The sequence below is a fragment of the Phyllostomus hastatus genome, unplaced genomic scaffold (genome assembly GCF_019186645.2).
Source record: "Phyllostomus hastatus isolate PE091 unplaced genomic scaffold, TTU_PhHast_1.1 phas_scaffold_1066, whole genome shotgun sequence".
NCBI classification, from domain to species: Eukaryota; Metazoa; Chordata; class Mammalia; order Chiroptera; family Phyllostomidae; genus Phyllostomus; species Phyllostomus hastatus.
Window position 1 is genome coordinate 13,402,268 of NW_025334004.1, and position 26,667 is coordinate 13,428,934.

General features: G+C 50.0%; 3 protein-coding genes across 7 annotated transcripts in view; 2 read left to right on the top strand and 1 right to left on the bottom strand.

The window, feature by feature from the left end:
* The window catches only part of SLF2 (SMC5-SMC6 complex localization factor 2), a 44,252-nt gene extending 37,233 nt beyond the window's left edge, over positions 1–7,019 (top strand). For all 3 annotated transcript variants that reach the window (XM_045854149.1, XM_045854150.1, XM_045854151.1), the window contains one exon: positions 3,583–7,019. In XM_045854149.1, coding sequence (XP_045710105.1) covers positions 3,583–3,618 — 36 coding nt within the window. In that variant the 3' untranslated portion in view covers positions 3,619–7,019. The remainder of the gene's footprint in view (positions 1–3,582) is intronic.
* A 4,399-nt stretch (positions 7,020–11,418) lies between these two features.
* Positions 11,419–24,948, top strand: SEMA4G (semaphorin 4G). 3 transcript variants are annotated; one of them, XM_045853802.1, is made up of 16 exons: positions 11,419–11,513; positions 14,397–14,867; positions 14,972–15,120; positions 15,404–15,466; positions 18,293–18,391; positions 18,502–18,595; positions 18,721–18,834; positions 19,033–19,202; positions 19,285–19,454; positions 19,748–19,892; positions 20,052–20,274; positions 20,680–20,795; positions 20,923–21,098; positions 21,290–21,351; positions 22,684–23,737; positions 23,858–24,948. In XM_045853802.1, the coding sequence occupies exons 2-15, from the start codon at positions 14,744–14,746 to the stop codon at positions 23,511–23,513; spliced, it is 2,535 nt and encodes an 844-aa protein (XP_045709758.1). In that variant the 5' UTR covers positions 11,419–11,513; positions 14,397–14,743; the 3' UTR covers positions 23,514–23,737; positions 23,858–24,948. The 3 variants fall into 3 exon arrangements, with proteins under 3 accessions (XP_045709758.1, XP_045709761.1, XP_045709760.1); XM_045853805.1 differs by having other exon boundaries at positions 20,923–21,083; XM_045853804.1 differs by having other exon boundaries at positions 11,446–11,513; positions 14,603–14,867.
* Positions 24,949–25,459: 511 nt separating this feature from the next.
* Positions 25,460–26,662, bottom strand: MRPL43 (mitochondrial ribosomal protein L43). The gene is made up of 3 exons (XM_045853808.1): positions 26,468–26,662; positions 26,272–26,378; positions 25,460–26,162 (listed from the first exon to the last, which is right to left on the bottom strand). The coding sequence occupies exons 1-3, from the start codon at positions 26,596–26,598 to the stop codon at positions 25,921–25,923; spliced, it is 480 nt and encodes a 159-aa protein (XP_045709764.1). The 5' UTR covers positions 26,599–26,662; the 3' UTR covers positions 25,460–25,920.
* Positions 26,663–26,667: the final 5 nt, after the last annotated feature.

The window sequence follows — 26,667 nt, forward strand, 5'->3', positions numbered from 1 at the left end:
CTCTCCTTCATTTTTACCTTGACTAATGTAATTATAATGTGCCTTTGTGCGTTTCTTCTTGGGTCCAACTTCTTTGGGACTCTGAGCTTCCTGGACTTCCTGGAAGTCTCTTTTCTTTGCCAGATTGGGGAGTTCTCCTTTATTATTTGTTCAAATAACTTTTCCACTTGTTGCTCTCCCTCTTCCCCTTCTGGTACCCCTATAATTCATATGTTGGAACATTTAAAGATGTCCTGGAGGTTCCTAAGCCTCTCCTCATTTTTTTAGTTCTTGTTTCTTCATTCTTTTCTGTTTGGTTGTTTCTTTCTTCCTTCTGGTCCACTCCATTGATTTGAGTCCCAGTTTTCTTCCCAGAGGGGCAGAGCCTTAGGTGTTCACCAGAGTGAGGCAACCCAGTTGCTGGGTTGTGATGCTGTATGTGGGGGTGGGGTCCGAGAGGGAACAAGGGCATTTGCTCCTCTCTCTGTCAGACTTCAGTCCCTTCCGCCACCTCCCCAAAGCAAACTGGGTTTTTCTGGTGCTAATTCCCGTGTGGGTGGGCTTGTGCACGTTCTAGGACCCTGTGGGTCTCTCCAGCAAACTCTCCTGTGAGGCTGGGAGTCTCTCCCTGTACCTCAACCCTCACAGGTGTTTTCAGGCAGTGCCCCGAGGTTCTATTTCCCAGCGCTGGGACCCTGGGTTGCGCACAGTGCCTCGCTTCACAATCGCTGCCTTGCTGGGTCTGTCAGTTGCCACCCGGTGCCCAGGGTCTGCCAGCCACCGCCTATGTGCCCAGGGTCCTCCTGCTGCAGTCTTGCGTGCCCAGAGTGCTTTATGTGCCCGGTCCTACAGCTCTTTGTGCCTTGATCCCTCTCTGCCCAGCTGCCTGACTCTGCCCCTCCTACCAGTCTGGCTGAACGTGTATATTTTAACTCCCTGGTTGTCTGATTTTCATACAGTTCAATTTCATGTCAGTTCTGGTTGTTATTTTATTTCTAAATTGTTGTCCCTATCTTGGTTGTGTGAGGAGGCACAGTGTGTCTACCTACACCTCCATCTTGGCCGGAAGCCCTAATTTATTTATTTATTTATTTATTTATTTATTTATTTATTTATTTATTTATTTGATTTTTTTTTTAAGTTTTTGTTGGCTTCATATTCATTAATTTATGTTAGCAGGTGGTTAAACCTGTTAATATAAATTTTAAAATGTTAAAAGCTCATTTTAAAGCTCATTTTAAAATGTTAAATTGCATTAAGTAGAGTTTATTTCACAAGAATCATTTTTCTTAACAGCTTGAGATAAAATTCATGTATCATACATTTTACCCATTTAAAGTATACAGTGATTTTTGTATATACAGGCTTGTGCAGCCATCACCACAGTCTAATTTTAGAACATTTTTGGCACTCCAAAAAGAGAGAAAATCTCACACTCATTAGCAGTCACTCCCCATTCCCCAACTACCTGCACTCCTATCTCTATTCCACCAAGGCCCAGGCAACTACAGACTTTCTGTCTAAATAGATTTGCCTGTTCTTTATATTTCATGTAGATGAAATCATATACTATGTGGTATTTTATAACTGGTTTCTTTCACATAACAATGCTAACTGAATCCATGTTGTAGCATTTATGTCCATTTTATTGTTAACTAATATTCCATTGTATGGATATATCACATTTGATTTATCCACTTATTAAATGGATATTTGAGTTGTTACCACTTCCTGGCTATTATGAATAATGCTTTCATGAACATTTGTATACAGGTTTGTTTGTTTTTTTTTAAGATTTTATTTATTTATTTTTGAGAGAAGTGAAGGGGAGAGAAAGAGAGGGAGAGAAACATCAGTGTGTGGTTGCCTGTCAGGTGTCCCCTACTGGGGACTGGCCTGCAACCCAAGCATGTGCCCTGACTGGGGATTGAACCTGCAACCCTTTGGTTTGTGTGTACAGGTTTTTGTGTGAACATATATGTTTTCAAGTGAAAATATCTTGGACATATACCTGGGAATAGAATTGCTGGGTCATGTGGTAATTCTATGTTAAATGTTTTGAGGAACCACCAGACTGTTTTCCACAATAGCTGCACTATTTTACATTCCCAACAGAATATATGAGGTTTCTGATTTTTTTTTTTTAATAGTCTCTGAACTGTTCTTCTTGACCTCACTCTTTTTTTTTTTTTAAAGATTTTATTTATTCATTTTTAGAGAGGGAAGGCGGTGGGGAGAGAGAGAGAGAGAGAGAGAAACATCAGTGTGCGGTTGCTGGGGGTTATGGCCTGCAACCCAGGAATGTACCCTGGCTGGGAATCGAACCTGGGACACTTTGGTTCCCAGCCCGCGCTCAATCCACTGAGCTATGCCAGCCAGGCTGATTTTTCTACATTATTGTCTACCTCTTATTTGGGTTTTTGTTTTTGATTAAAGACAGAGTAGGGGGTTGGAAGTAGAATCTCACTGTGGTTTTAATTTGCATTTCATTAATGACTAATAAGCACTTTTTGTGTGCTTATTAGCCATTCATATAGCTTCTTTGGAGAAATGTCTATTCAGATTCTTTGTCCATTTTTTTTAACTTTGGTTTTTATCTTTATTATTGATTTGTAAGAATTCCCAAATGCTCTAAATACAAGTCTCTTATTAGGTATAATTTGCAAATATTTTCTCTCATTCTGTATGTTGTCTTTTTATTGTCTTGATGGTATCATTTGTAGAACAAAACTTTTTAATTATGATGAAGTCAGTTTATTTTTTTTTTCTTTTGTCACACTTTTGGTATCATGTCTAAGGAGACTTTGCTTTCAAGAGGGGCATTGTTTAATACCTGCTGTTAAGTTTGCTATCATGTTGTTTATAAACGAACTGATCTGGGATTGTCTAAAATGATGCTTCTCAAATTTTAATGTGCATAAGCATCAACAAGGAACTTGTTTAAATGCAGATTTTTATTCAGTAGGTCTGGAATGGGACCTGAGCTATTCTGCATTTCCACCAGGTTCTCAGATTAATGCCCATGCTGCTGATCCAGGGACCATACTTGCAGTAGACAGGACCTAAAAGTTGTTTATATTTTTTAATCAAAGTAACAGGAACACTGAATATTAATTACAAAAGCAATCTCACTATTCTATGACATTTTGACTTTTGTTGTTGGTATCCTTCCTAAGATGTGCACACCATTTTAGAAGAGTCTTTAATAAATCTTAAGGTAATGTTTTGTTGTTGTTTCTAACTTCGGTAGACCTTTTCCAGGCTGACCATCTTAGCTGATGTGGCATTAAAATAGAAAAGAATTTAAAACTAAAACTTTCTATTAGCTTAACAGTTTTACTTAAATCTTCTTAAATATGATTCTCTATGCGTTTGTTGATGAACAGAAAACATCTTGTACTTATTTTATATTTTTTTAATTGCTAGACCACAAAATGTAAAACTTGAATCTGATTACCACAAATTTTCAGAGAAATATAAAGTATAAAGTTTTTTTTTACTTTCATTATCAAAGTCCATTGTCTGATAAAGAGATATTTTATAAAGATTATTCATAATTTGGATTTTCTTTATCCTGGTTTTTTTTCCCCTTCTGTTTTCTAGGGGCAGCTTCATGACTTCTGGGTACCAGATTCTTAACAGGAGTTGCAACAGCAAAAATAAGAACCAAGAAAAGTTCAATAAGAGCCTTTCCTAGAGGAGTAGAAGGGATTACTACAAAAACCAGTGGAATGCTAAGAAAATGTGCAGCAAGTGTGCCACTTGAGTATCTAGTATGAAGCTGGTAATAAAGAAATTGCCGCCCTGGCTGGTGTGGCTCAGTGGATTGAGCACCGGCCTGCAAACCGAAAGGTTGCTAATTCGATTCCCAGTCAGGGCCCATGCCTGGGTCGGGGGCCAGGGCCCCAGTTCTCACACGTTGATATTTTTCTCCCTCTTTCTCTCTTCCTTTCCCTCTCTAAAGGTAAATAAATAAAATCTTTTTTAAAAAAGAAAAAAATTGCCATTTCTGAAGCAGATATGAAACACAATCTGCTTATTTAGGTAATTGGCCTTTTAAAAGAGCAGCATCCTATAACGGACTGGAAGTGTAGAAGCAGCTAATAGTTGCATGTCTAACCTGCCCCTATTAACTCTGCTGTTAAATTATAAGCCTGTTATCTTTTTTTTCCTCTGTATTTGTGTCACTTGGATAATCACAGAAAATATGTGAGAAAAGATTTGGACCAATGTGAGGAGTTAAACATGGAAACCAAGACCAAGTTCCAGTTGGTTTTAATTTTCCCTTTTAGTTATTTTAAGACTCAATGGAAAAACTCAAAATTGAGTTTAGTAACAAAAAGGATAAATCTCTTCTGTAACTCCTGTAAACAGGGAGGGTTCCATCCATCCATTTCCTTCACTATTCAAGATTATAAATCTGTTAGGTTTTTTAAATACATTTAAACAAACATTTGAGAAACAGAAGGTATATTGTCAGATTCCGTTAAGGGGAAGAGGTTAAGCTACAAAATAATGGCTCTGTTTTCATGCCAAAATATGCAGTTTGTTTTTAATTTCCAGTGCATTTTTTAAAATACTAGTTAAATCATAGAATTCTGGCCCCTTAGTAGCCATATTATAGAAGTCTTTATTGTAAAAGCTTAAAAATCTGGACAAGTTTCCAGAAACCTTATTTTCATGAGTATATAACCTTGGCAGAGACCTGGATGGTGTTATTCTTTACGACACTGCACGCATGTGTGCACTCACACACGTGTTTGTGCTTGTATTTTAAAGTTGCACTTGAGAACCACAGCTGCTCTAAATTCTTAAACACTGGAAAGCCAGCCTTTGTTTAAATGGTGGAGGGTTAGTAAAAGTGCACGTGCTGGTCTTAGCCCAAGGGCCCTTTGAAGCCTTTGGTAGTAATAAACTCTTACTAGCTAACTGAAAAATTCTTTTGTTGACTGAGTGTCCCTTTTAGGAAAATTTCTAAAAAGAAAATGCCAACTTTTTTTTTCCAGTATTGACTTGGATGACGTTGCTAGTAGCTATCCTGAGCACCCTGAGGTCTCCAAGTGTGAGGGGAAAGGTGGTGGTGAGGAAGGGAATTAGATTTGATGTTTGTAGTTTGAGAACGGAAAAAATAAGTTTTGAAAATAGCTTTCTACCTCTAAATTGAGGCTTAAGAGTAAAACACATTTTATCTTAAATGTATCATTTAAAGTAGCATAAATAATTTTTGAGCCCATGTCAAGCATTGAGCAGTTAGAGATTTTCTAGGTAAGACTAAATAAATCCAGTTCCTGAGAACCTTGTCAGGCCAACAAAAGTTTTATTCTGTGTTGAGTTTACTGGTAAGAATATTATTATCTTGATACTACCTCTCAAGGGTATTGTTAGAAAATGCCACTTACGGTTAATGAGATAAATACAAAGATACAAAGAGTTATATTTGACAGAAGCTTGAAACTCTGGCATCTATCTGCCCAACAATGGGGGCTTTCACACTCTGTAATTTAATAATTTGTAGATACATTATTTGTGTGTAATTTTATAAGTGTTCATATTTTTCTCATTTTGCATTGTGTAAAGTGTAAAAAGTTTCAAAAGTATAAAATACTGCTTATATTGCTTGTAATTACAGTGTGTAAATATTTTCTATCGTGTACATTGATGGGGGGACAAGTGGGTTATTCAGGTTTTTTTTTTAAGTGACCCTTTTGTATTGCAGTTTCAACAGGTAACTGCTCATCAAATTTAAAACCACTTTGATACATTTTTATTTAGCAGTTCCAATAAGAAAAGTCTCTATTTTTAATTATCTTTCTCCATTAGAGAAAAATACTTCATGTGTCCCTTTAAAATAAATGGCCAGACATCTGTTTGGACCTTTGCATTTATGACTCTGGTAGATGTTTCAGTCTCCAGGTCATATTCCAGTTAGTATTTGCATTCGGGTTCTCATAAAAGTTGTGTGATTCTCTTTTAGCACAAGTAGCCCATGTTTTTTCTCCCAAATCAAGTGTTACCCTTCTTCCTCTTGAGTCCCCTTGCTTTGTCTCCCTCCTGCTGTTGTTGCCCACCCAGTGAAAAGGGATGGTTGTGGGGGAGAAAATGTTCATTGCACAGAAAATGTCAGGCCACTTTTGAGACTTGGCAAACAAAGCTTGCACTGAGTGGTGGTGTGTTTGGCAGTATTACTGTGCCAAAAATCACCTTGTCTAATTTTCTGGATATGTATGTCAAACTTATTACCCTTATTGCAAGCTGAAATTTAAGATACTTGTAAGTGTTTATGCTTTTGTGTGTAACTGTTTGCCTTTTCTAAACTGCATTTCTTGTTATCCGAAAATACAACTCTATTAGTTATACCATGTTAAGTGAAGATGCGCTCCATGCACAAAATGCATCTGTGTAGCAGTAAAGTAACAGCATTTGTACATTTTCTGTCTATCTCCTGATGGCAGTGGTGCCTTTGTCGCCTTTTGGAAGGTTGGCGTTTTGTTTTTGTTTTGAGGATAAGTAATAGCTTGCTTTTGACTTCACAAAAATCTCCCCAGATATAAAAGATAGAAAATGGTGTGTCATCATCCAGACCCAGTTGGAACATTTGCTTTTCTGTTTGTGTCAAAACAAGTGTAGTTGGTGGGGACCGGCCAGTAATAATGTGTGGAGTCTTTAAACCAAGATTAATTTTTAAACTTTAAAAAGTAAAAATCTAAGAGGTGACCCATAAGTGACTGAGTTGAGAATTAGGGAAGGACTGTCCTGGCGTGCCTCTGAGGAGACACGATTAGAGTTCAGGTGGTCGGACATGCAGAGCGTGACCCGTGGCTATTTCGTGCTCACTGGCGGTGTCGGCGCACCTCACTATCTGTGTTTCTTTTCCCTGGGCAGTCCTGTCAGCCGGTCACCCACCAGCTCTTAGGCAGTTTACAAGTAGAGGCAGGTTTCTTTTTTCTTTGTTTTCCTTTCCTTGTTTTTTTATTTTTTAGGATTTTATACTACATCTTGTTTAAAGTCCTATGAATGTATGTGTGTGTTATTAAAACGGCTTTTTCTCAGTTTGAACATGTGTTTAGTAGTATTTGTTTGGGAGTGGGGATGGTGAAATATCTGGAATGTCCTGTGTCTTCCCCTGCTCCAACCCCTGCTTTTTAAACCAATTTCTTCCTTTCTTCCTCTTGCTTTGGATTCTCCCATTGGTTTGGTCGGTTGGTTAATGTTTCCTGTTTCTGACATACTTAAAGCCATAGTTGTACACAGTTCACTTTTATATAACGCAGTTAAAGTAATTTGCTGTATACTTTGCAGTCAGGAATTCAGTAACCTCATTCTTATCTCTTCCACTATGTTCAGTGACTGCTGAGTCCCCACTGCCTGCTAGACACTCTTTAGGATTCAGTGGTGTACAACACATAGGTCTCGTGAATCTTACCTGCTGCTGTCCAGATGAAAATACTTTCTGTTATTTGGAAAAGAAGACTGGAAAACAATACCCTTGACCTGGCCCCCTTGTTCTAGGGTCGAGGAGAAGCCAGTACGGAGGCAGGGCTCAGGATCACCTCCAGCCCACCAGGAAGACACAGCCCTGGATATGCCGGGGAGGAATGGGGGGAGACATAGGTTGACACGTCCTCAATGGAGCTGTTCCTGTGAAGTCACAGAAGGGCTAGGCAGGGTTGACACAGGCCTCGGGTTCCAGAACCGTGTCAGTATTTCTCCCTTCTGACGTGCTAGTTAAAATATGGCTTGTGAGCATTTTTCTCCAGCATTAGCATAGAGAGGTCCTGGTGAAAGCCCAGGCAAAAGCAGAGGCATTGCCAAAGAACTCACTGGGAGGCAGGCATCACAGCCTTATACAAGTTATGGGCCTTGACCTTGCTCTTCGTCCTGACCTCAGGTCACCATAGCCATTGTTTGATCCTTGGCAAGTTATTAACTTCTCTTAGTTTCTTTATCTGTCGAATAGAGTAATAACGGTGTCTACCTGAGGTGTTTGTGAGGGCTAAATGAACTAATGCATGATAAGTGTTTAGCAAAGTTCCTGGCATATAGCAAGAACTCAGTAAGTGCTAGCTAGCTATTATTAGCTCTTAAGTTCAGGCTCTTCTTAGATCATGAAATTGATCTTAAGGTACTTGGGCTTCACTGATACCTGAGCAAACCATATTTCTTAAAACTATTTGTTTTTATTCCTTCTGACAGCCCCAGAGACTGTTCAGCTGTCTCTGCTGGTAAAAAAATTTAAGTTTGTGACTTTTTAAAACCCAGCATGCTGAAGCTGAGAAAGGGCTGGTGGGTGGTGACTTTCCAACATTTATGGACATGTCCTGACACTCCCTTCTCCTTGCTAACAATTCCCCAGGCTGGAGTCAAGAGAGGTCAAACCAGAAGGCCCAGCTTTAGGTCTGACTCCAAGACTGCTGGCTGGGAGGAAAACTTAACAGGCAAAACAGGCTTCTGAAACACAGTGGAACAGTGAGACTACAGCACTATTGCACTGGTGACAGTCGCAACTGAAGAAGCACCTCAGCTGTAATGTGGCCAAAACAAAGATCACACCACCCAAAGGGAGAGTGCTGGGCGAACCAGAGGTGGAGATGGCAAAGTAGGGACAAATGCTGCCACAGTGAGCTCCCAGCAGGACAACTTGACTAGGCCAGAGTTCCTTTGCCTCAGGGAACCTCTGCTCAAGTTTCAGAAGTGCATACCTACCCCTACACCTAGGATCCCTGCTACAGTGAGTAACTACTCTGCAAAGCCTGGAGCCAAACCTGGTGTGTGGATGGCTGAGCTCAGCCAGCACTGCCATAGGCCACTTTCCTACAAAAGAGCTGGGGAGGATAGCCCAGCAAAAACAAAACCTACACTCTGGGGTTGTGTCCGTGAAATGCACCAGGTTTTCAAACGGGGTCCTCGCACAGCCACCCTGTGAGACAGCCAAGGTAGTGACTAAGGATAAGTAACGACCTTCTCAAAGAATGGCCTGCCTGTGTTCCCGGACACACGTTGATGGCTAGGTTTAGGTTAATTTCTTGGTTTGCTTTTGAGTCTCCTCCCCTGTCCATCTTCTCTATTCATATCTTATCAGCCTGATTTGCAAAGAGGAGTATTATCAAAGGGGCTTCCTACAGAAAGTTCCATTAATTGCAGTCACATCTGATCATTTCATTAGGTTCAGAGATTTAAGTGTAAGGACAGCAGAGAGAAATGCATTGTGGTCTGAATCTATATTATCAGAGGTACAAAAGTAACTGCCCAACTACAGTGTAGCAAGTGCTGTGCTGGAAGTCCACGTTGGGATTTAGACATTTTGCTCATTTGAAAATGTGTGAGGTTCTGAGTCTGCCATCAGAGCACCTTAGAGGAGCAAAGGCATGCCTCATAGACACTAGGTGAGTGAGATGCCGGACCTACCACCAAATCACTTCAGCCTACTTGCCACCTCCTGAAGTACATATGAAGTCGCCGGTGTGAGTTCATGAAGTGCTGAGTCCCTTAGCCCGCTGGGGCCCCCTGCGGTTTAATTGCTCTCCTGTCTGGTACTATGGGGCCAGCAGTTTTCCTATCCCTCCTCCACTGTCACCCCCAACACACTTTCCCATGAGGACTGCAGATTTTTTTTTCTTAGCCATGTCTTTCCCAGTCTTCCAGCTTGGACTTCCTTTCTTGGTCAGCTCTTTCAGAATTTTCTTCTGTGGTCTTTTCAAAACTATTAGCTGATTTGCCCTTCTGTTACCTCCTGGGAATCCTCCCATCTCATCAGATCAAACACACCTTCCTCTCCTGCCGTGTCCCTTCTACCTATTCCGCAACACAAGCCTACACACTTCCGCCTTTGCTCTGATGATACCCCTTCAGGCTTGCCTTGCTCCCCTCTTCTCAGGCTTTCCCAGTCCTCATTGTCCTCTCTGTAAACACAAGTATAATTTCAAGGCAGGTTATTTAACCTCTTGGAGCCTCTTTTCCCATCTATAAAATAAGGTTGTTAATCCCTCAAGATTGGAATGAAGATACAATAAAAACTTAAAAAAAAAAAAAAAGCTGGCACTCGGCGTAGATATGTGTGCACACTCGAAGCATTTCTCCCCCGCTGCCTCCCCCTCCATACACACGCATCCTATTTGCAGAGTGCCGGGGGAGGCGGAAGTGTGATGTGGGCCCTGCTGCCTAGTCACACACGGCAGCCCAAACTACGAGACTGTGTATACAGAAGTGCCAGACTGAGCTTTGGGAACTTCAGCAAAAGAAGGATGATGTGTGTTTCCTGGGCCCCTTCAAATGACAGAGCCTCTTGAGTCTTGTTCACCGGCTCTCAGGCCAGTGCTCATCCACCTGTTCCCCTACCTTCTGTTCCCCCAGAGCGCAGACTCCTAGGCACGTAAGTTAGTTACCTGTGCCCCGTGGCCTTCATCATTTCGGTCCCGCTGTTGGGACCATATTAATACTGTCATGGGTGAGAGAGGGAGGATCGGGCCAGGTCATGTCTAGAGCTTGGGTTTGAGGCAACCCTAGAGGGGCCTTTAATAGGCAGTGGGAAGAAGGCACTGCCCAAGGTGAAGGGAAGCTGAAAAACCAATCTGCATGGGAGGCTCATCCTAGTCGAGTTACAGGAGTTGGGGGGTTGATTCTGAGGAGGCATTCTGGAGTGCTATTAAGGTGATTGAGCAAAGGGAGGTCAGGATGTTTTATTGCCTAGGAGGAGTTCACGGAAAGATCTGGAGTAAGAAAGATGTCCAAGGTGAGCTGGGAGGGAAGGCAGGTGTGTGAGTGACCCAGTCCCTGAGGAGGTAGGTGTATCCCAGTTATGTCGGAGTTTTGGTTGAGTGGACAGGTACAAATGGTTGTGGCTTATCTATCCAGAAAAACAGCATTTTCTGTGTGTACTTCTGGTCGGGCTGTCACTTCATCCCTTCAGGCCTGACTCCCACCCCCTCACCCACCCAGATCTCAGGCTGAAGGACCAGGGGACCCCAGGGATCTTGAGCTGAGAAGACCCTATTCTGTGTTCGGAGCTGCCCCAATGCTTGGTCTCCACGTAACTGTAGCTCTTTGCACCCTAGGCAGAGAGCACAAGAGGTGGCAGAAACTCAAGAAGCGAGGACAGGCTTTCAGGCCCACGGGCTCTGGGATAATTTGTAGCCCCCAGAGGACAGGTTTGTGTGTCTCTTGTAGGAGGAAAGTCGGAAGGGTCCTAGGGCTAGAGGGGAGAGAAGGTGGGCTATGAGCCGTTGAGGGTATTCATTGTAATGAGACCACCACCAGGGGGCAATACCGGGGCCTCCGACCTTGTGGGCGGGGAACGCCATCGCCCTTAAACTGTCTCTATTGTAGGGGTGCAGGAGCAAAGGAGAGAGCAGCACCTTCCTCGGCACCCCACCCAGTCCGCCCGGCCTCCTGGTCCCACCTTCCAGGCCCCGCCCCACCGGTGGCTCCGCCTCCACCCCCGCCCCGCCTCTGACCGCGGCCCCTTCATTCTGCAGCTGGTGCTTTGGGGCCCAGAGCTGTGCGTCGCTGTCTCTATGGCCCAGGATCCGAGCGCAAAGGTGAGAGAGGCAGGGGGTGCGGGCGGTGGCGGTGTTTGGGCTGGGGATGGGGTGGGGGGGCGGGGGCCAGGCCAGGCCTTCCCCACATCCATTCCACCCTCCTAGCTGGGCCAGGCCTTTATCACCGCCAAGTCCCCCAGTCCCTCATAAAATGTAAAGGGGCGCGGGCGAGGCCTCCAGCCTCGCTGGGCGCAAACCCACTAACGTGGAGTTGGGGATCAGCGCGCAGAACCGGGGCCGCATGGCAAGCAGTGTTCCCCGGGATCTGGGTCACGTCTCCTGGCGTCCGGCTGGATAGAAGGAGACCTTGTCCTCGAGCTACAGCAGTAGGAACTGAGGTTAGACCCGAGGAAAGAAGAGAACCGGGGAGGAGATGGTGGAGGAAGGAGGTAGCGGGGGAGGGGCTTACAGGCCAGGAGAGACCACCATCCTACTGGGCAGAGGGAAACACCTCTTACAATAAGCAGGTGGACTTCTCCAATGAAGGTTGAGAGTCTGCTGATCCTACACGGATCTCGTTACGGGGGATGGGTCTCTCCTCAGTTCCCTCTGCCCTAGGATCTGTCAAGTGGGAAGGTGATCAGAATCTAGGGAACTGGCCCTGGGGAGGAACCCAAACTATGGAACCAAGGGTGGAATGTGGTGTGTGGACTGGAGACCTTGAAGCTTAGTTGCCCCTTAGCCTCGCCTTCTCTCCCAACAGGTTTTAAATGGGGGCTCAGAGCTCAGGCCCAACTCCCATAACTAGAACTGCAGTGTACATGGGAGTAGAGAGTGCCAAGCGACCCATCCCATCTTTCCTTTGCTAAGACTAGGGGCCTCCTTCCTTTCCTGCAGAGCAGCCTTGACCCCTGCACCTATCCCATTGGAGCATCTGAGGGCAGAAGCTTCCCCCACCACACACACACACACACACACACACACACACACACACTCGGAATCTGGCCTTAGAATCGGGACATTGGGGAGGGAGGGAGGGAGGGTTCTGCTCTTTATCTCACCCTTTGTGGACACCAGCAGCCTCCAAGCCTGCAATGAGAACTGGACCCCTGTATGCACATATGTGTGTCTCTGCATAAATGTAATTGTGTGTTTGAGGACTGTGAACACACATGTACTTGACCCTTCTTTGTCTGACCCACTGTATCAATGAATTTGTGTGCATGTCCTTCCACATATGTGTATATGTGTAGGACCCTCCTGTGAATAGGTGTGCAATCCTTCATAGGCACATGTGTGGGTTTACAACCCTCCTTGTCAACCTTTGAGGCTGTGTGACCTGCTGAATGAATGGGCATATGAATGTAACCTTACATGTGAATATATATGAACATATGCAGTAGGCCCTTTACGTAAACATATGTGTGTACAAACCTCCCTGTGAGTGTGTGTGCATGAATCTCCTGTGAGCACATGTGTTCACAGCTCTCCTGTGCCTATGTATGTGTATGTGCACCTGTTTGCATACACACCACCCTCCTCTGGACACATGTGACTTGTGTAAGTCTGTGTGAGTGTGCCATGTACCACACTCTGAGTGGTTCCTCTGACCTGGGGTGTGTTCCTCCTGCCCAATCCTAGGGACTCGCTCCTCCTAGCCATAGGGCTCCCCCTCCTCCTGCACGAGCAAATAATAGGACCCAAAGGTAAACAGGTGTGCCTCCACAGTAGGGGGCGGAGAACAGGCAGTTTGCCTGGGGCCTCCAGCTGCCCCAGCCCCTAAACCAGTAGCTGATGCCCTTTCTGTGGGTCAGGGACCTCCTTCCCTCTGTTCATACTCCGTTCTCCCGCTCTGGGCTCTGTCCACTACAGTGATGAACTTTACCTCTTAAATAAATGCTCTAAAGTCCTGTTCTCCCTCTGGCCAGGTCCTCATCCCTCCCCTCTCTTCAAGGCCACAAAGTTAATCTTTGACTTGGAAGGGTAGGGAGAGGCCAGTGACCCCTCTGGCCCTGTCTCTGAGCATCTGATGAGAATGGGCAGGTCAGCCTTCCTCCACAGCTAGCCCAGCTGAGGAGGCCTTCAGGAGCCACCTCGGAGATAAGGCCTGTTCCAGTGTCTAAAGGCCTGCTGCCTGCGCCCCAGCCTGTTCCCACCTGGTCGGCTTGGAGGAGGGCCCGGGGAATAGTCTCCAAGATGTGCTAGGGGAGGTGACCAAGAGCTCAAGGATCCCATCATTCACCTTTTCCATGTTGTTCATGTCTCACTCAACTGGACTTGCGCATTATAGCCTCCTGCACAAACATGACACTGATGCCGCCAGGGGGGCCAGATACCCCCCCGTGCATGCAAGTGCCTGTTTGCAGGTAGGGGCATGTGCACATGCCTAGCCAGAGGGTGTAGTACAGACTCACATGGGGAGGGCGGAGATGTGCACCCCCTCAGAGAGGAATGCTGGAAAGTATCTAATTAAAGAGAAATTCCAGAAGGAGCTCTCAGGCCAGGGAAAAGAAAAAACAAAGGGAAAACAGGGCAAAATCAACAAAGGCCCATTAATTGTCTCTGCTCAGGCCTTCCTGCATCAGGCACCCCCGCAGGCAGCAAAGGCAGCTGCAGCCCAGCTGGGCCTCACTGTTGGCAGGAGAAGGCGTTCCCCCTGAGAACCCAAGTTCCACCAAGATGGAGGCCTACCTAAGCTTCTCACTTGGTCAGAAAAGGACTATTACCTTGGGTTTAGGTGGGGAGGAGTGACGGGTTTTGTAAAGAGGACAAGTCCCACCCAACTTCCTGCATCAGAATGACAGAGTCGATCCTGACCTGGCAGTCCTGCAGATGCATGGCCTCCTCTCTTCGGCACCCCCTGAAGTCTGGGGATAGTGTTAGCTACCTTCCACCCACACAGAGATCAAAGGACTTTTTTCCCCTGTTTTTTTTTTTCTTCAGAAACCAGACCTCAGAGAACCAGCACTAGCCCTGCTTTCGAAGCAGGGTAACCCCATCAGTGACCTACAACCCCTCCAATGACCCCACAGCTCCCTCCCACCATGGAGTCTGTATTTGATGCAGACAGGCAGTGTGTGATCCTCTGACCTCTTACCAGGGGTTCCATGGCCACGCCACCCTATGATTCCATGTCCCCCCAATTTCAGGACCCTCCCTGGCCCCATGACCCCTGACCTGCCAAGTGACCTCCCTGGACCTTGACCCCTGTGACTGTTCTTCCCATCATCCGCTTGACTCTGGCCCTGGCTCCCCTTTGGGGTCTTGTTGGTCGGGGCTTCCCCAGGAAGATGTGGGGGAGGCTCTGGCCCCTCCTCCTGAGCTTCCTCACAGCAGCTGCAGTCCCTGGACCCTCACCACGGAGACCATCCAGAGAACTAGATGCCACCCCTCGGATGACTATCCCCTACGAAGGTTAGACTGTCCTCCCCCTGCCCCAACCTCAAAAGACAGCAGGAGCCAGGGCTGGGGGTGGGAGGCAGCCCCAGAACTAGGCTCATAGCTCCTCCTCTCCCCAGAGCTCTCTGGGACCCGGCACTTCAAGGGCCCAGCCCAGAACTACTCAACACTGCTGCTGGAGGAAGCCTCGGCAAGGCTGCTGGTGGGAGCCCGGGGCGCCCTGTTCTCTCTCAATGCCCACGACATAGGAGATGGGTCTCACAAAGAGGTCAGCCCCTGCAACCTGGGCCACACAGAGAGTCTCCAGCTCCATCCACCTCCCCAGGACCTCAGCTTCCTGGGAACCCTGCCACCCTTCCACAGCCCCCTGGTCAGACAGTGCTGCCCTTCCCAGCCCAGGGCTCCCTTACACGCAAAGCTCCTCCTGAAACTGACCCCCACCCCAATTTCCCCATTTCCCTGGGGTCCTCTCACTTGGTCCCACAGGCAGTGGGAAAAGCAAGGGTATTGGGGCCAGTGCATCAGCCTTTCTCCCCTTTTCCCCGCTCCAGATCCACTGGGAGGCCTCCCCAGAGATGCAAACTAAATGTCATCAAAAAGGAAAAAACAATCAGGTATGTGGTCTGCCCTGTCCCCAGCTCCTTTCTTCCTCCTCCTCCTCAGGGGCAGTTGTCAGGGTTGGGAGCCCAGATGGGAGGTAACCATAAGCCAGTCGGTTGCAGCAGCCACAGCAAACACTGTACGTGCTGCTGGAGTGGCGAGCCCCAGGCGCAGCACTTCTAATCCAGACATCTGGCGACCTATTAGCTTGGTCTGTGATGGCATCTTAATTTCCTCTGGGCTCCCAAAGAACAATCACGATAACAGTAATTAATCTCTAGTAGGTTCTGACTTAGCTATTATCTCACCTAATTCTAAACTAACCCTGTGAAATGGCATTATCCCCATTTTAGAGAGGAGAAAAATGAGGCTTTAGTCAAGGAGTAGCCCAAGTTACACAGTGTTCCATGGAGGGTGTTGGTGAGGGGTCAGCCGTCCTAGCTAAAGAAACAGGGTGTCTACGGGGTCCCATGTCCGCCTATGTAGCAGATCCATCCATCCGAAACGCTTTTTTAAATACGCATTCCTGCCCTAGCTGGCATGGCTCCGTGGACTGAGTGCCGGCCTTCAAACCAAAAAGTCGCCAGTTTGATTCCCAGTCAGGGCACATGCCTGGATTGCGTCCAGGTCCCCAATAGGGGGTGCACGAGAGACAACCACATATCAGTGTTTCTCTCCCTCTCTTTCTCCCTCCCTTCCCCTCTCTCTAAAAATAAATAAATAAGATCTCAAAAACTTAAAAAAAATACACATCCCCAAGGTCCACTGGCCCGTGAATTCTGATTCAGTGAGCCAGGCGGGTGTTGAGACAGGCGTGTTTAAAGACGTGCCTCTTGGGGCTTCCCTCAAAGGCCGCCTCCCGGTGAGCACGTATAGGAAGTGGGGCTGGGAGACAGGTGGCGCCCAGGCCATGGAGGATCTGGATTTTATTCTGTGACAATGAGCACCCTCACCACTTGATACTTTAGATACTCAAACTTTTTTTAAAATTTTCATTGTTGTTCAAGTACAGTTTTCTGTCTTTTACTCCCATCCCAGCACCACCACCCCTGCCCAGCCCTCCCTTAGATGCTCTAACTTCAATGTGCACGTGAATCACCTGGGGATATTATAAATGCAGATGTTAACTCAGTAGGTCTGGGAAAGTCTCGAGATTCTGCAATTCTAACACACTCCCAGGTGACACTGACACTGCTAGTCCCTGGGCCACACTTTGGGTAGACAGGACATTTCCCACAGTGGGTTCTGAGGAACATCAATTTTCAAAAGAGGGATTTAACGGTCAGATGACTTTGAGAGATGTCGCATCCTTAATCCCACGATGCACAGCAATACCCATAAGGCTCTGAGAAGTCCCCCGTAGAGGTAGATTTTACCTGTATTTTAACTGGTAAAACTTATTTAACCACCGAATTCCTCTCCCCCTCCCCCTTATTAATGTAAACACCTTGAGGAAACATTACTTACTGTAGGAATATCTACCCAGCCCCAGGCACTGCATGGACTAAAATGGAGCCAGTCTGCAGGCAGAACAGGCAGTGGCCGGGTTGGGGGCATCGCGTGGGTCAGAGGAGGGAGGCCTGAATGGGCCGGTGGAGGGGAGGGATGGAGCCACCCCTGCATCCAGGGAGGGAGCGGGAGGAGCCAAAGAGGCCTGCAGGGATCCAAACCCGGGGAAACCAGCCGGAGGAGGAATCTCCAACAAGGCGAAAAAGTCAAGAGGGTAGCAGCTTGAAGCATTTGATTGGCAGAGAAAGCCAGTGTGGCAGGAGTAGCATGAGCCCAGGGTAAGGGGCAGGGCCAGGAGCATGTTGGACCCTCTGTTCAGGTGCTCAGGACTCTGGTGAGTCCCTGAAGGGTTTTTAAATATAGCAGCAACATGATCTGGTTTACATTTTTTAAACTATGCCTTAGAAAGTGGGTTGCGAGAGTGTGCAGACTGGTAGACTATCTCTGGAAGGAAACTCCAGACGGTGGTAACAGCTGTCTCCTCGGGAGGCAACAGGGATAAAAAGGATACTCTGTTTACAACATGTCCTTCTGTACCTTCTGAGTTGTACACCGAGTGCATGTATTCCTTACTCACTGAGTAAATAAGTCGGTTTTTATAAACAGTGGCAGAAGCTTGGGAGAGCTGGCAGGTGGTTGCTGCGGCGGTTCAGGGAAGAGGGGATGGTGGCACTAATTCAGACTAGGGTGGGGGCATGGAAGGAAGTGGACCAAGTCCAGAGACGTTTTGGACAAAGAGACATTTAATCAGGAAGCAGGACTGAATGTGGGGGTGAGGGAGTGGGAAGCAGCAACGATGACTCCTGGTTTCTGGACTGAGTAGGACGCAGAGAGGAAGAGAGGAGGGAAAGACTAGATGAACAGGTTTAGGAGGGAAGAGCAGGTTTCAGGGAAGAGGGGATGAGCCTGCGTCCTGACACAGCGAGTTTGATGTGTCTGGGATATCGGGTGGAGAGAGGGCTGGAGCCCGAGAATAGATCTGGTGGTGTCACCCCAAAGGGGCTGCGGGAGCTCCAGGGTTGGGGCACATCGCCGAGAAGGAGATGTGTGAGAAGCATTGTAGGGTGGTGAGAGCCTGAGAGTACCTGCGCTGAGCGTGCGGGAGATGCGGGGGAAGCTGGCAGAGCGCACCGTGTGACCCAAGACACGGAGGAGGGGATTCATGCCCCTGGGAGGCCACAGGACAGTGAGTTCCAGGGAGAGCTCTACGTTCCGGGCAGGGAGCAGGCGCACTGGGATATTGGAGGGAACTGTGTGTCCCATGAGTGGGGATAAGAGCCAGACTACCAAGCCGGACTAATGGAAGAGGCCCTCCCCCACCCACCCCACAGACGGAGTGCTTCAACCATGTGCGATTCCTACAGCGGCTCAATGCCACCCACCTCTACGCATGTGGGACTCATGCCTTCCAGCCCCTCTGTGCAGCCATTGTGAGTACGCCTGCCCTAGCCCAGATCACTGGCCCCAGCCCGGGACTGGTCTGACCTTGGGCTCCCGCCTGTCCTTGGAACCACTCGCTTCTGAACCCTCACTCCCCCAGGATGCTGAGGCCTTCACCTTGCCAAGCAGCTTTGAGGAAGGAAAAGAGAAGTGTCCTTATGACCCAGCCCGTGGCTTCACAGGCCTTATCATCGGTGAGTGCACCCTCCTCCCCTCTCCAGTCCCTCATCCACAAGCATGCTGTTTGAGGGATACAGATGCCGTTGCTAGACCTTGCCACCATGTGTATTGTGTGTGACATGTCTCATGCCTGCTCCAGATGGAGGCCTCTACACAGCCACACGGTACGAATTCCGGAGCATTCCTGACATCCGCCGGAGCCGCCACCCACACTCCCTGAGGACTGAGGAGGCACCCATGCACTGGCTCAATGGTTAGGAGGATGGGGCACAGGCTGAGGGGGAGAGGGGACTGTGTCTTCATCTTTACTCCCTTGGACAGTCGACTGTCCTATCCCCACACCCCCGGGGAGGCTGCCTATTCCTGGGCGTGGTTGAGTGAGGGGCAGGGGTTGGGGTGGGGAGAGACACCCAGCCTGTCTCAGAAGCCACCTGAACTGCCTGGCTCACAGATGCTGAGTTTGTGTTCTCCGTCCTGGTGCGGGAGAGCAAGGCCAGCGTGGTGGGCGATGATGACAAGGTTTACTACTTCTTCACGGAGCGCGCCACCGAGGAGGGCTCTAGCAACTTTGCTCAGAGCCGCAGCAGCCACCGTGTGGCCCGTGTGGCCCGTGTGTGCAAGGTAACTAGGACTGAGGTTAGGGAAAGGTTGTAGAGGCTGCGGCTCGACCCTGGCTCCTGACCCCATGCCCCTACCTCCCTAGGGAGACCTGGGAGGGAAGAAGATCCTGCAGAAGAAGTGGACCTCCTTCTTAAAGGCGCGTCTCGTCTGCCACATTCCACAGTACGAGACACTACGTGGTGTCTGCAGCGTGGACGTTGACACCTCAGCCCGCACACACTTCTATGCGGCCTTCACGCTGACCACACAGTGGTCAGTGCAGGGACAGTGGGGAGGCAAGGAACTGGGGACAGCATAGGGGCTGGAGCAGAGGTCAGTGAGGATGAGTCAGGATCCACTGTGGGGAGGGCTGGCTGCACAGAGAGAATTTCAGGCATATCAGCTAGCCTGGGGCCAGAGGCCACAGTGGCCTACTGACCCTCAGGGGGCCCCGTGGGCCTAGAACTGGGACTTCCAGGATAACGGTGGGCTCCAGACTGGGCAGGTGGCAGACAGGCAGGCTCCACTCAGTGTGACTCACCCTCTCCCCTATGTATCATCCCCAGGAAGACCCTGGAGGCCTCAGCCATCTGCCGCTATGACCTGACCGAGATGCAAGCTGTCTTTGCAGGCCCCTACATGGAATACCAGGATGGCGTCCGGCGCTGGGGTCGCTACGAGGGTGGGGTGCCAGAGCCCCGACCCGGCTCGGTGAGTGTGCAGACCTGGAGTCAGTGCTCAGCAGACAGAACCCTTAGGAGGAACAGAAGGTCTGGCCTTGCAGGGAGGACAGGCAGGACAGAAGCCCTGGGAGGGCAGTGGGATCTTGTGGGGAGTCCTGAGGTTCACCATCCCTGTTCCCCACCCCAGTGTATCACAGATTCGTTGCGCAGCCAAGGCTACAACTCATCCCAGGACTTGCCGTCGCCGGTCCTGGACTTTGTGAAGCTGCACCCACTGATGGCTCGGCCTGTGGTGCCCACACGTGGACGGCCCCTGCTGCTCAAGCGCAGCGTGCGCTACACACACCTCACAGGGACACCTGTCACCACGCCTGCTGGACCCACCTATGACCTGCTCTTTCTGGGCACAGGTACTTCTGACCCCTGGCCAGAAGCCTCTGGTGACTACTGGGCCTGTCCTTTGATCCCTGTTGACCTCTAGCCCCCTTGATGACCCTTGGTCACAAAATCCTGGTGACCGCTGATGTTGATTCTTCAATGAACACTCGCTATTGGTCCCCAGTGAACCTTGGCTCTTGGTGACAGCTGACTCGTCACCAACCACTAATCACAATTGGCCCCAGTTGCTAATGCTTCTGAACTCAGTAATTCCTGCCATGAAGAGCCTAGAGGTCCCAATGTCCTGAGGGCCCACTGCTACTGAATGCATCTTGTCCCTGGCCTCATGACTCCCAAGCTGGTCCCATTAGGCTATTGCAGCAGGCCCAGAGCGATTCCATTGCTGAGATCTGACCCCCCCGCCCTTTTCATACTAGCTGATGGCTGGATCCACAAGGCCGTGGTCCTGGGCTCTGGGATGCACATTATCGAAGAGACACAAGTGTTCAAGGAACCTCAGTCTGTGGAGAATCTAGTCATCTCTCCGATGCAGGTACACCTGAGTCATGACCCTCTGTATGGCCTTGCCAGAAAGGCAGGGGCACTGGGGAGGTTGGGCATGGGCTGTGTACATGTCTGTGAGGGGGAGTTGCTGACCAGCTGTCCCCTCTGGCTCCCAGCATAGCCTCTACGTGGGGGCCTCTAGTGGAGTCACCCAGCTACCGCTGTCCAGCTGCTCTCGCTACCGCTCCTGCTATGACTGCATCTTGGCCCGGGACCCTTACTGTGGCTGGGACCCCAGCACCCATGCCTGCCTGGAGGCCACCACTGCAGTGAACAGGTCCCAGGGTCGCAGGTGGGAAGTGGTGGTGGTGGGGGGGGTGTGTGAGTCCCACGTGCCCAGGGACTCGGAGCCTGAGGGGAGGAGGAGGGCCTGCCAGCTGAAGCGGGAGTGGGAGCCAGTTGTTGGTAACAGCCCTGCTGACCCTTCCACTGGGGAAACGGAAGCCCAGTCACCCTTGTTCATGAGCCCTGATCTGTCTCCAGGACAGCGCTGATACAGGACATAGAGAGAGGAAACCGAGGCTGTGAGAGCAACAGGGACACAGGTAAGTGACATTCGTGGATGTTTGTGGGTCTGGCTGCATGGCCTGTCCTCTTTACCTTTTACTGCCCTTTGGATGCACATGGGTGTATCTGAATGGCTGTCTGTGTGCTTCCAGAGCACACAGAGTAAGTGCTCAACAAATATTTGTTGCCCAAAAGAATTATGAATGCGGAAACATGCTCACTTCCGGAACTTACAGCCAAGTGGTAGGAGGGGGGTTGGCAATGACATGATCACACAATTAGTTATAATTATTTCCATTGGGTTTTGTTACAAAAGAAATAATTACAACAATGATAAGGGTTTGAAGGACAATAAGTACTTCCCCAAGGAAGATCAGATGACCGCACTAATACCTAAAGAGCAACAGTTAATAACCATAGCTAATATGTACTGAGTGCTTACTGTGTGCCAGGCACTGATCAAACACTCACAGCACTCCTATGACAGAGATGCCATTATCATCATCCCCATGAGGGACAACCTCTCTGGGGCACAGGGAAAATGAGTAAATTGCCCAAAGTTAATCAGCTATTAAGTGGAAAAGTCAGAATTCGAACCTGCCCCCAGCAGTCAGACTGGAGTTCGTGCTGTTGATCACTGCTATACTCTCTCCCCACAAGTTACCCAGGCAAGTGAGGGCCACGGGGAGAGAGATGACACCTAACCAGAGGGAGCAGCAGGCAGAGCAAGCTTGGTGTGTTTGAGCAACAAGAGCAGAGGCTGGAGAAGTGGGCAGGGACCATGCTAAGGCAGGGGAGTGGCATGATCAGCTGGGTGTTTTTAAAAGGCACCCGCTGCTGCACAGAGTGGGTTAGATGGGGACCAGAGCGGGCCAGCGGTCAGGGCAGGAGAGAAGGGAACAGGTCTGAGATATATTCCAGAAGCAGAATCTTGGTCAGGGTTGCATACAAAGGTGAGGGGGAGTGAGAGGCAAGGAAGACCCCCAGCTTTCTGACTGAAGCACCTGTCAATTTAAGGAAAAGACCTGTTGTGGGGGGAGGCTCTGGCCTTAGTTCCTGTGTCCAAGAGACCTCACACTGATGCCCAGAATGTGGAAGATATTCAAGTCTGACGCCCAGGAGAGCAGTCTGTGCTGGAGGTAGAGATTAGGCATCAATGGCAGATGGCAGGAATTGAAACTGCAGGGAAGGGCCAATGTGAACCTTCTGTGGGAGCATAAGCGCAGAGAGCTTGGCCAGTTGTCACCGTGATTCAAGATTCTGTGCTCGGTGCTGGGGACACAGCAGTGAGCCATCTGGCTTGCCATCTCCAATGCCTTCCCTGGGACTGGCAGACATTGACTGCTCTTCCTTTCCCCCACTTGCTCCAGGGCTACCACCACCAATGAAGACCCGCTCTGTGCTGCGGGGTGACGACGTCCTCCTGCCCTGTGACCAGCCATCCAACCTGGCCCGGGCCTTGTGGCTGCTCAATGGGAGCATGGGCCTGAGTGATGGGCAGGGTGGCTACCGTGTAGGTGTGGATGGGCTGCTGGTGACAGACACGCAGCCTGAGCACAGTGGCCACTATGGCTGCTACGCGGAGGAGAATGGCCTTCGCACCCTGCTGACCTCCTACAGCCTCACAGTGCGGCCTGCCACCCCGGCCCCGGCTCCACAAGCCCCTGCCTTGCCCGGGGCACAGCTGGCACCTGATGTGAGGCTGCTCTATGTGCTAGCCATTGCCGCGCTCGGTGGCCTCTGCCTCATCCTGGCTTCCTCCCTCCTCTATGTGGCCTGTCTTCGGGGAAGCAGACGAGGACACCGACGGAAATACTCGCTGGGTCGGGCTGGCAGGGCAGGGGGCTCTGCTGTGCAGCTGCAGACAGTGTCGGGCCAGTGTCCTGGAGAGGAAGATGAGGGTGACGATGGGGAGGGGGCTGGGGGCCTGGAGGGCAGCTGTCTCCAGATCATCCCGGGGGAAGGAGCCCCAGCCCCGCCTCCTCCACCACCCCCACTGCCACCCGCTGAGCTGACCAATGGGCTGGTGGCACTGCCCAGCCGGCTGCGCAGGATGAATGGCAACAGCTACATGCTCCTGAGGCAGAGCAACAATGGAGTGCCCACAGGGCCCTGCTCCTTCGCTGAGGAGCTCAGCCGCATCCTGGAGAAGAGGAAGCACACGCAGCTCGTAGAGCACCTGGATGAGAGCTCTGTCTGAGCCCAGCCTCCCAGGACCAATGCTCTTCCAAGCCAGCCTGTCTGCCCCAGGCTGGGCTGCTGCCTCCCAACACAGCCACCGTCCCCTCCCCACCCCCAACTCCAGGCCCTTCCAACTTTTGATGTCCCTATAAGGCTAGCCAGAGTCAGGCCCAGCCAAAGTCCCCTCCTTAATCTCCACAGACCCATCTGTGAGCAGCCCAGGCCAACTGGTTCTCCTCAGAGGTAGGTGCTCCCTCAGGTTCTTCAGCCCCAGCCCTTATTCCCTCAACCTAACCACTTGGGAGGAGAGGACCCCGTCCTCCTGCCCCATTCGTCTGCTTAAAGCCTTCCTCTTTCTCCCAGGCAGGGCTTGCAGGTCCAGATGGCCTCAATGTCACCATCCTCTGCAGGGCCCTCTGTGCCGGATGGTCCTGACACCAGACGAGACCTCTGTCAGCAAAAGAGCCACCTGAGCCCTGCGTACGTTCACATGCCCACATGGAAGAATGTCTATCAGCTGGGCTGCAGGCCCCCCATCCCCCTTCTGCTGCATTCTTGTTACATACCTTCTTCTGGACTTTGGGTACACTCCCAAATGCCGCATCCCATCCTATATATTTAGTCCTCTCCCCCAGTCCCAGCCCCCTGTGGTGACCTCTTTGTCAAGAACTTTGGAACAGGCCAGTGTGGGGAGGTAAGACTGCATCATTCCCCTCTTCTCCCTTAATGTGCAGCCCTTATGAGTCAGCACGCCCATCCCCTTGGTCACTCTCAAGAGTGACAGTGTTCTAGGCACGTCCCTCATGTACACATGCTCACATTTCCACTTACATGCACCTTATGAGCCTCCTCTTGCTGCCTTGGACCTGTCAGGTTTGGTCCATGGACATTTCAGAGAGCCCTCTCCGGTTTAGCTGTCCTTACAGACACTTCCCTAGGACGGGTGACCCACACTGCACTCAATGAGCCAGCCTCCCTTTTGGGGACCAAGCATTTGCTACCCCTAGACCAGAGCAGCAGGAGGAAAGATCTGCTATCTCACCTGGCACAAGAAGCCCGTTCTTGGAACTATGCAAAGGGCAGAGGCTGGGAGTTTGGATGCTTGGCTCCCACCCCTGTCCTACCTCACCGGGGCACTTTCAGGGTCCAGGGGCCTCTGAAGTCTCCAGGCCCATATGGGACAATCAAATCCTGACTGAGCTCCCTCATTCCCTTGGGTGAGGATGACTGTTATTTTTGTAGCTGAGAACGTGGAATCCCACGGATTTTTACTGCCCTTCACCCATCCTCTCCCACCTCTCCCCTACGATGAATGTATTTATTGTGAGATGGCTACACTACTTTAGGAATGCCCCCACTCACCACCCAGGTGGGCCGAATGGGCATGTGACAGTGGGGAGCCTGGGCTCAGCTCCTCCACCCTGTTGGTTAATAAATACCCTCTTTTCCCCATGGCTGAGAGTAATCTGCTTGGTCTCACCTGGACTCCCCCTGATCACCAGGGGACAGGCTTCTGAGCCTATGGAAAAGGTGCTGCAGGGTTGGCTCTGATCCCCATAAAACCATTTGCAGAGGAAATTGGGGTCCTTGGCTTCCATCCTGACTGCCCCGAGCAGGTACACGGGCCTTTGTTAAGGCTCTCACTATTCAGTGATGATGATGATGATGAGGGGACGACAAAAGTACCATGGCTTAAGGATTCCTACAACGGTTTCTAGGTTTTTCCCTCCTGGCTCTTCCTCACCATCCCCCACCACCACTTTTTTAGCCAAGCCCATAGAAGATGCTGCCCATTTATCAGCTAGCCTGAGAATCCCTTTCTCCAAGGGCCAGGCCTGGATTATTACATGGCCTTTGATGTTGAGCATCCTGAAGGGTCATTATATGCCCTGCTCTGGTTTTGTGATAATGAAAAATGGGGTTATATGTAAAATACGAACATATTTTGAAGTATGACCTCAAGGGTGACCATGGACAAGTTTATTAACCTCAGTTTTCTGATGTGCACACTAACATTCACACAGCCTAGCCCAAGGCCAGGTTCACAGCAGAGCAGATGGTGCTAGCTCTCTAGCTCAATGACTGCAGAAATAGGACATCAGGGATTCTTCAGAAGCCAGCCTTGAAATCCCTCACTGTGATTTCAGTGCATTACTACCGATTTCGATTTCAGAAATGAGAACTCAGTTAAGATCCTCGAAGACTCTCCATTTTCAGTAGTGTCAACTGGACAAGAAGGAGACTCAAAGCCACTGCCCATCACAGTGGGCACCAAATAGAAAGAGGCAGGCAGCTCTTTATCCCAAGCAAAAGCTTTGGCATCAACTTTCCCTTTCATGGGCTCCACCTGTCTGCCTGGGCTTGGAATCCCCGAAAGCCAAGGAAGAAGAACCACCATCAGAGGGAATGGAGTTGAAGCAACCTCTTCACTGTGCGGGCGCCTGGGCTGCGGCAGAATCCTGGACCTCTCGCGGGCGCAGCCCACCGCACGTTGTCGGTTTGTTGGTGAAGGGGTGCCACTGTCCCTGTATGCTAGGGCTGTCCGTGTGGAAGGGCTTGCGGATGCGGATCACGTCCAAGCCGGACTGGTTTGCCAGCTTCTGCACCAGCCTCGTGATCTCCTCGACCGACTTGCAGTGGATGCTCTCCTCGCGCACAGCTCCGTTAACTGGCAGGAGGGAGGTGGGGGTAATAGGAAGTGGATGGGTCAGACGTCAGGGGAGGCGGGCCGAGCGCCCCCTCGGGCCGCCCTCCAGCCACCGCCCGGCCCCACTCACGGTATTCGGCCACGACTCTGGGCACATTGATCGGCCGCGCGTTCACGTATATTACGACACCCGGGTTCCGTCGGGCGAAGTCGGCCACCTCCTGTTCCACGTACTCCCTGAGGAACCCGAGAAGGGTGAGCACCGTGACCCCTGACCCCGACAACCTCTGCCCGGAGTCGCACCCCCACGCCCTCCGCCGGCTCACCTGGCGCCGCGGGACGAGGGCGCGTCGCGGCTGAGGCTGAAGCTAAGTCGCTGCAACTGCTGCACGTAGCGACCCAGCCCGTTGTGGAGGACGCTCGTCAGGAAGCGACTCGGGGTCCCACGCGCAGTCATGGCTTCAGCTCCTAGGCCGCCGAGCCAAGCCTGGAAGCGATGGGGCGGGACTAACACCCAGGCTTCCGG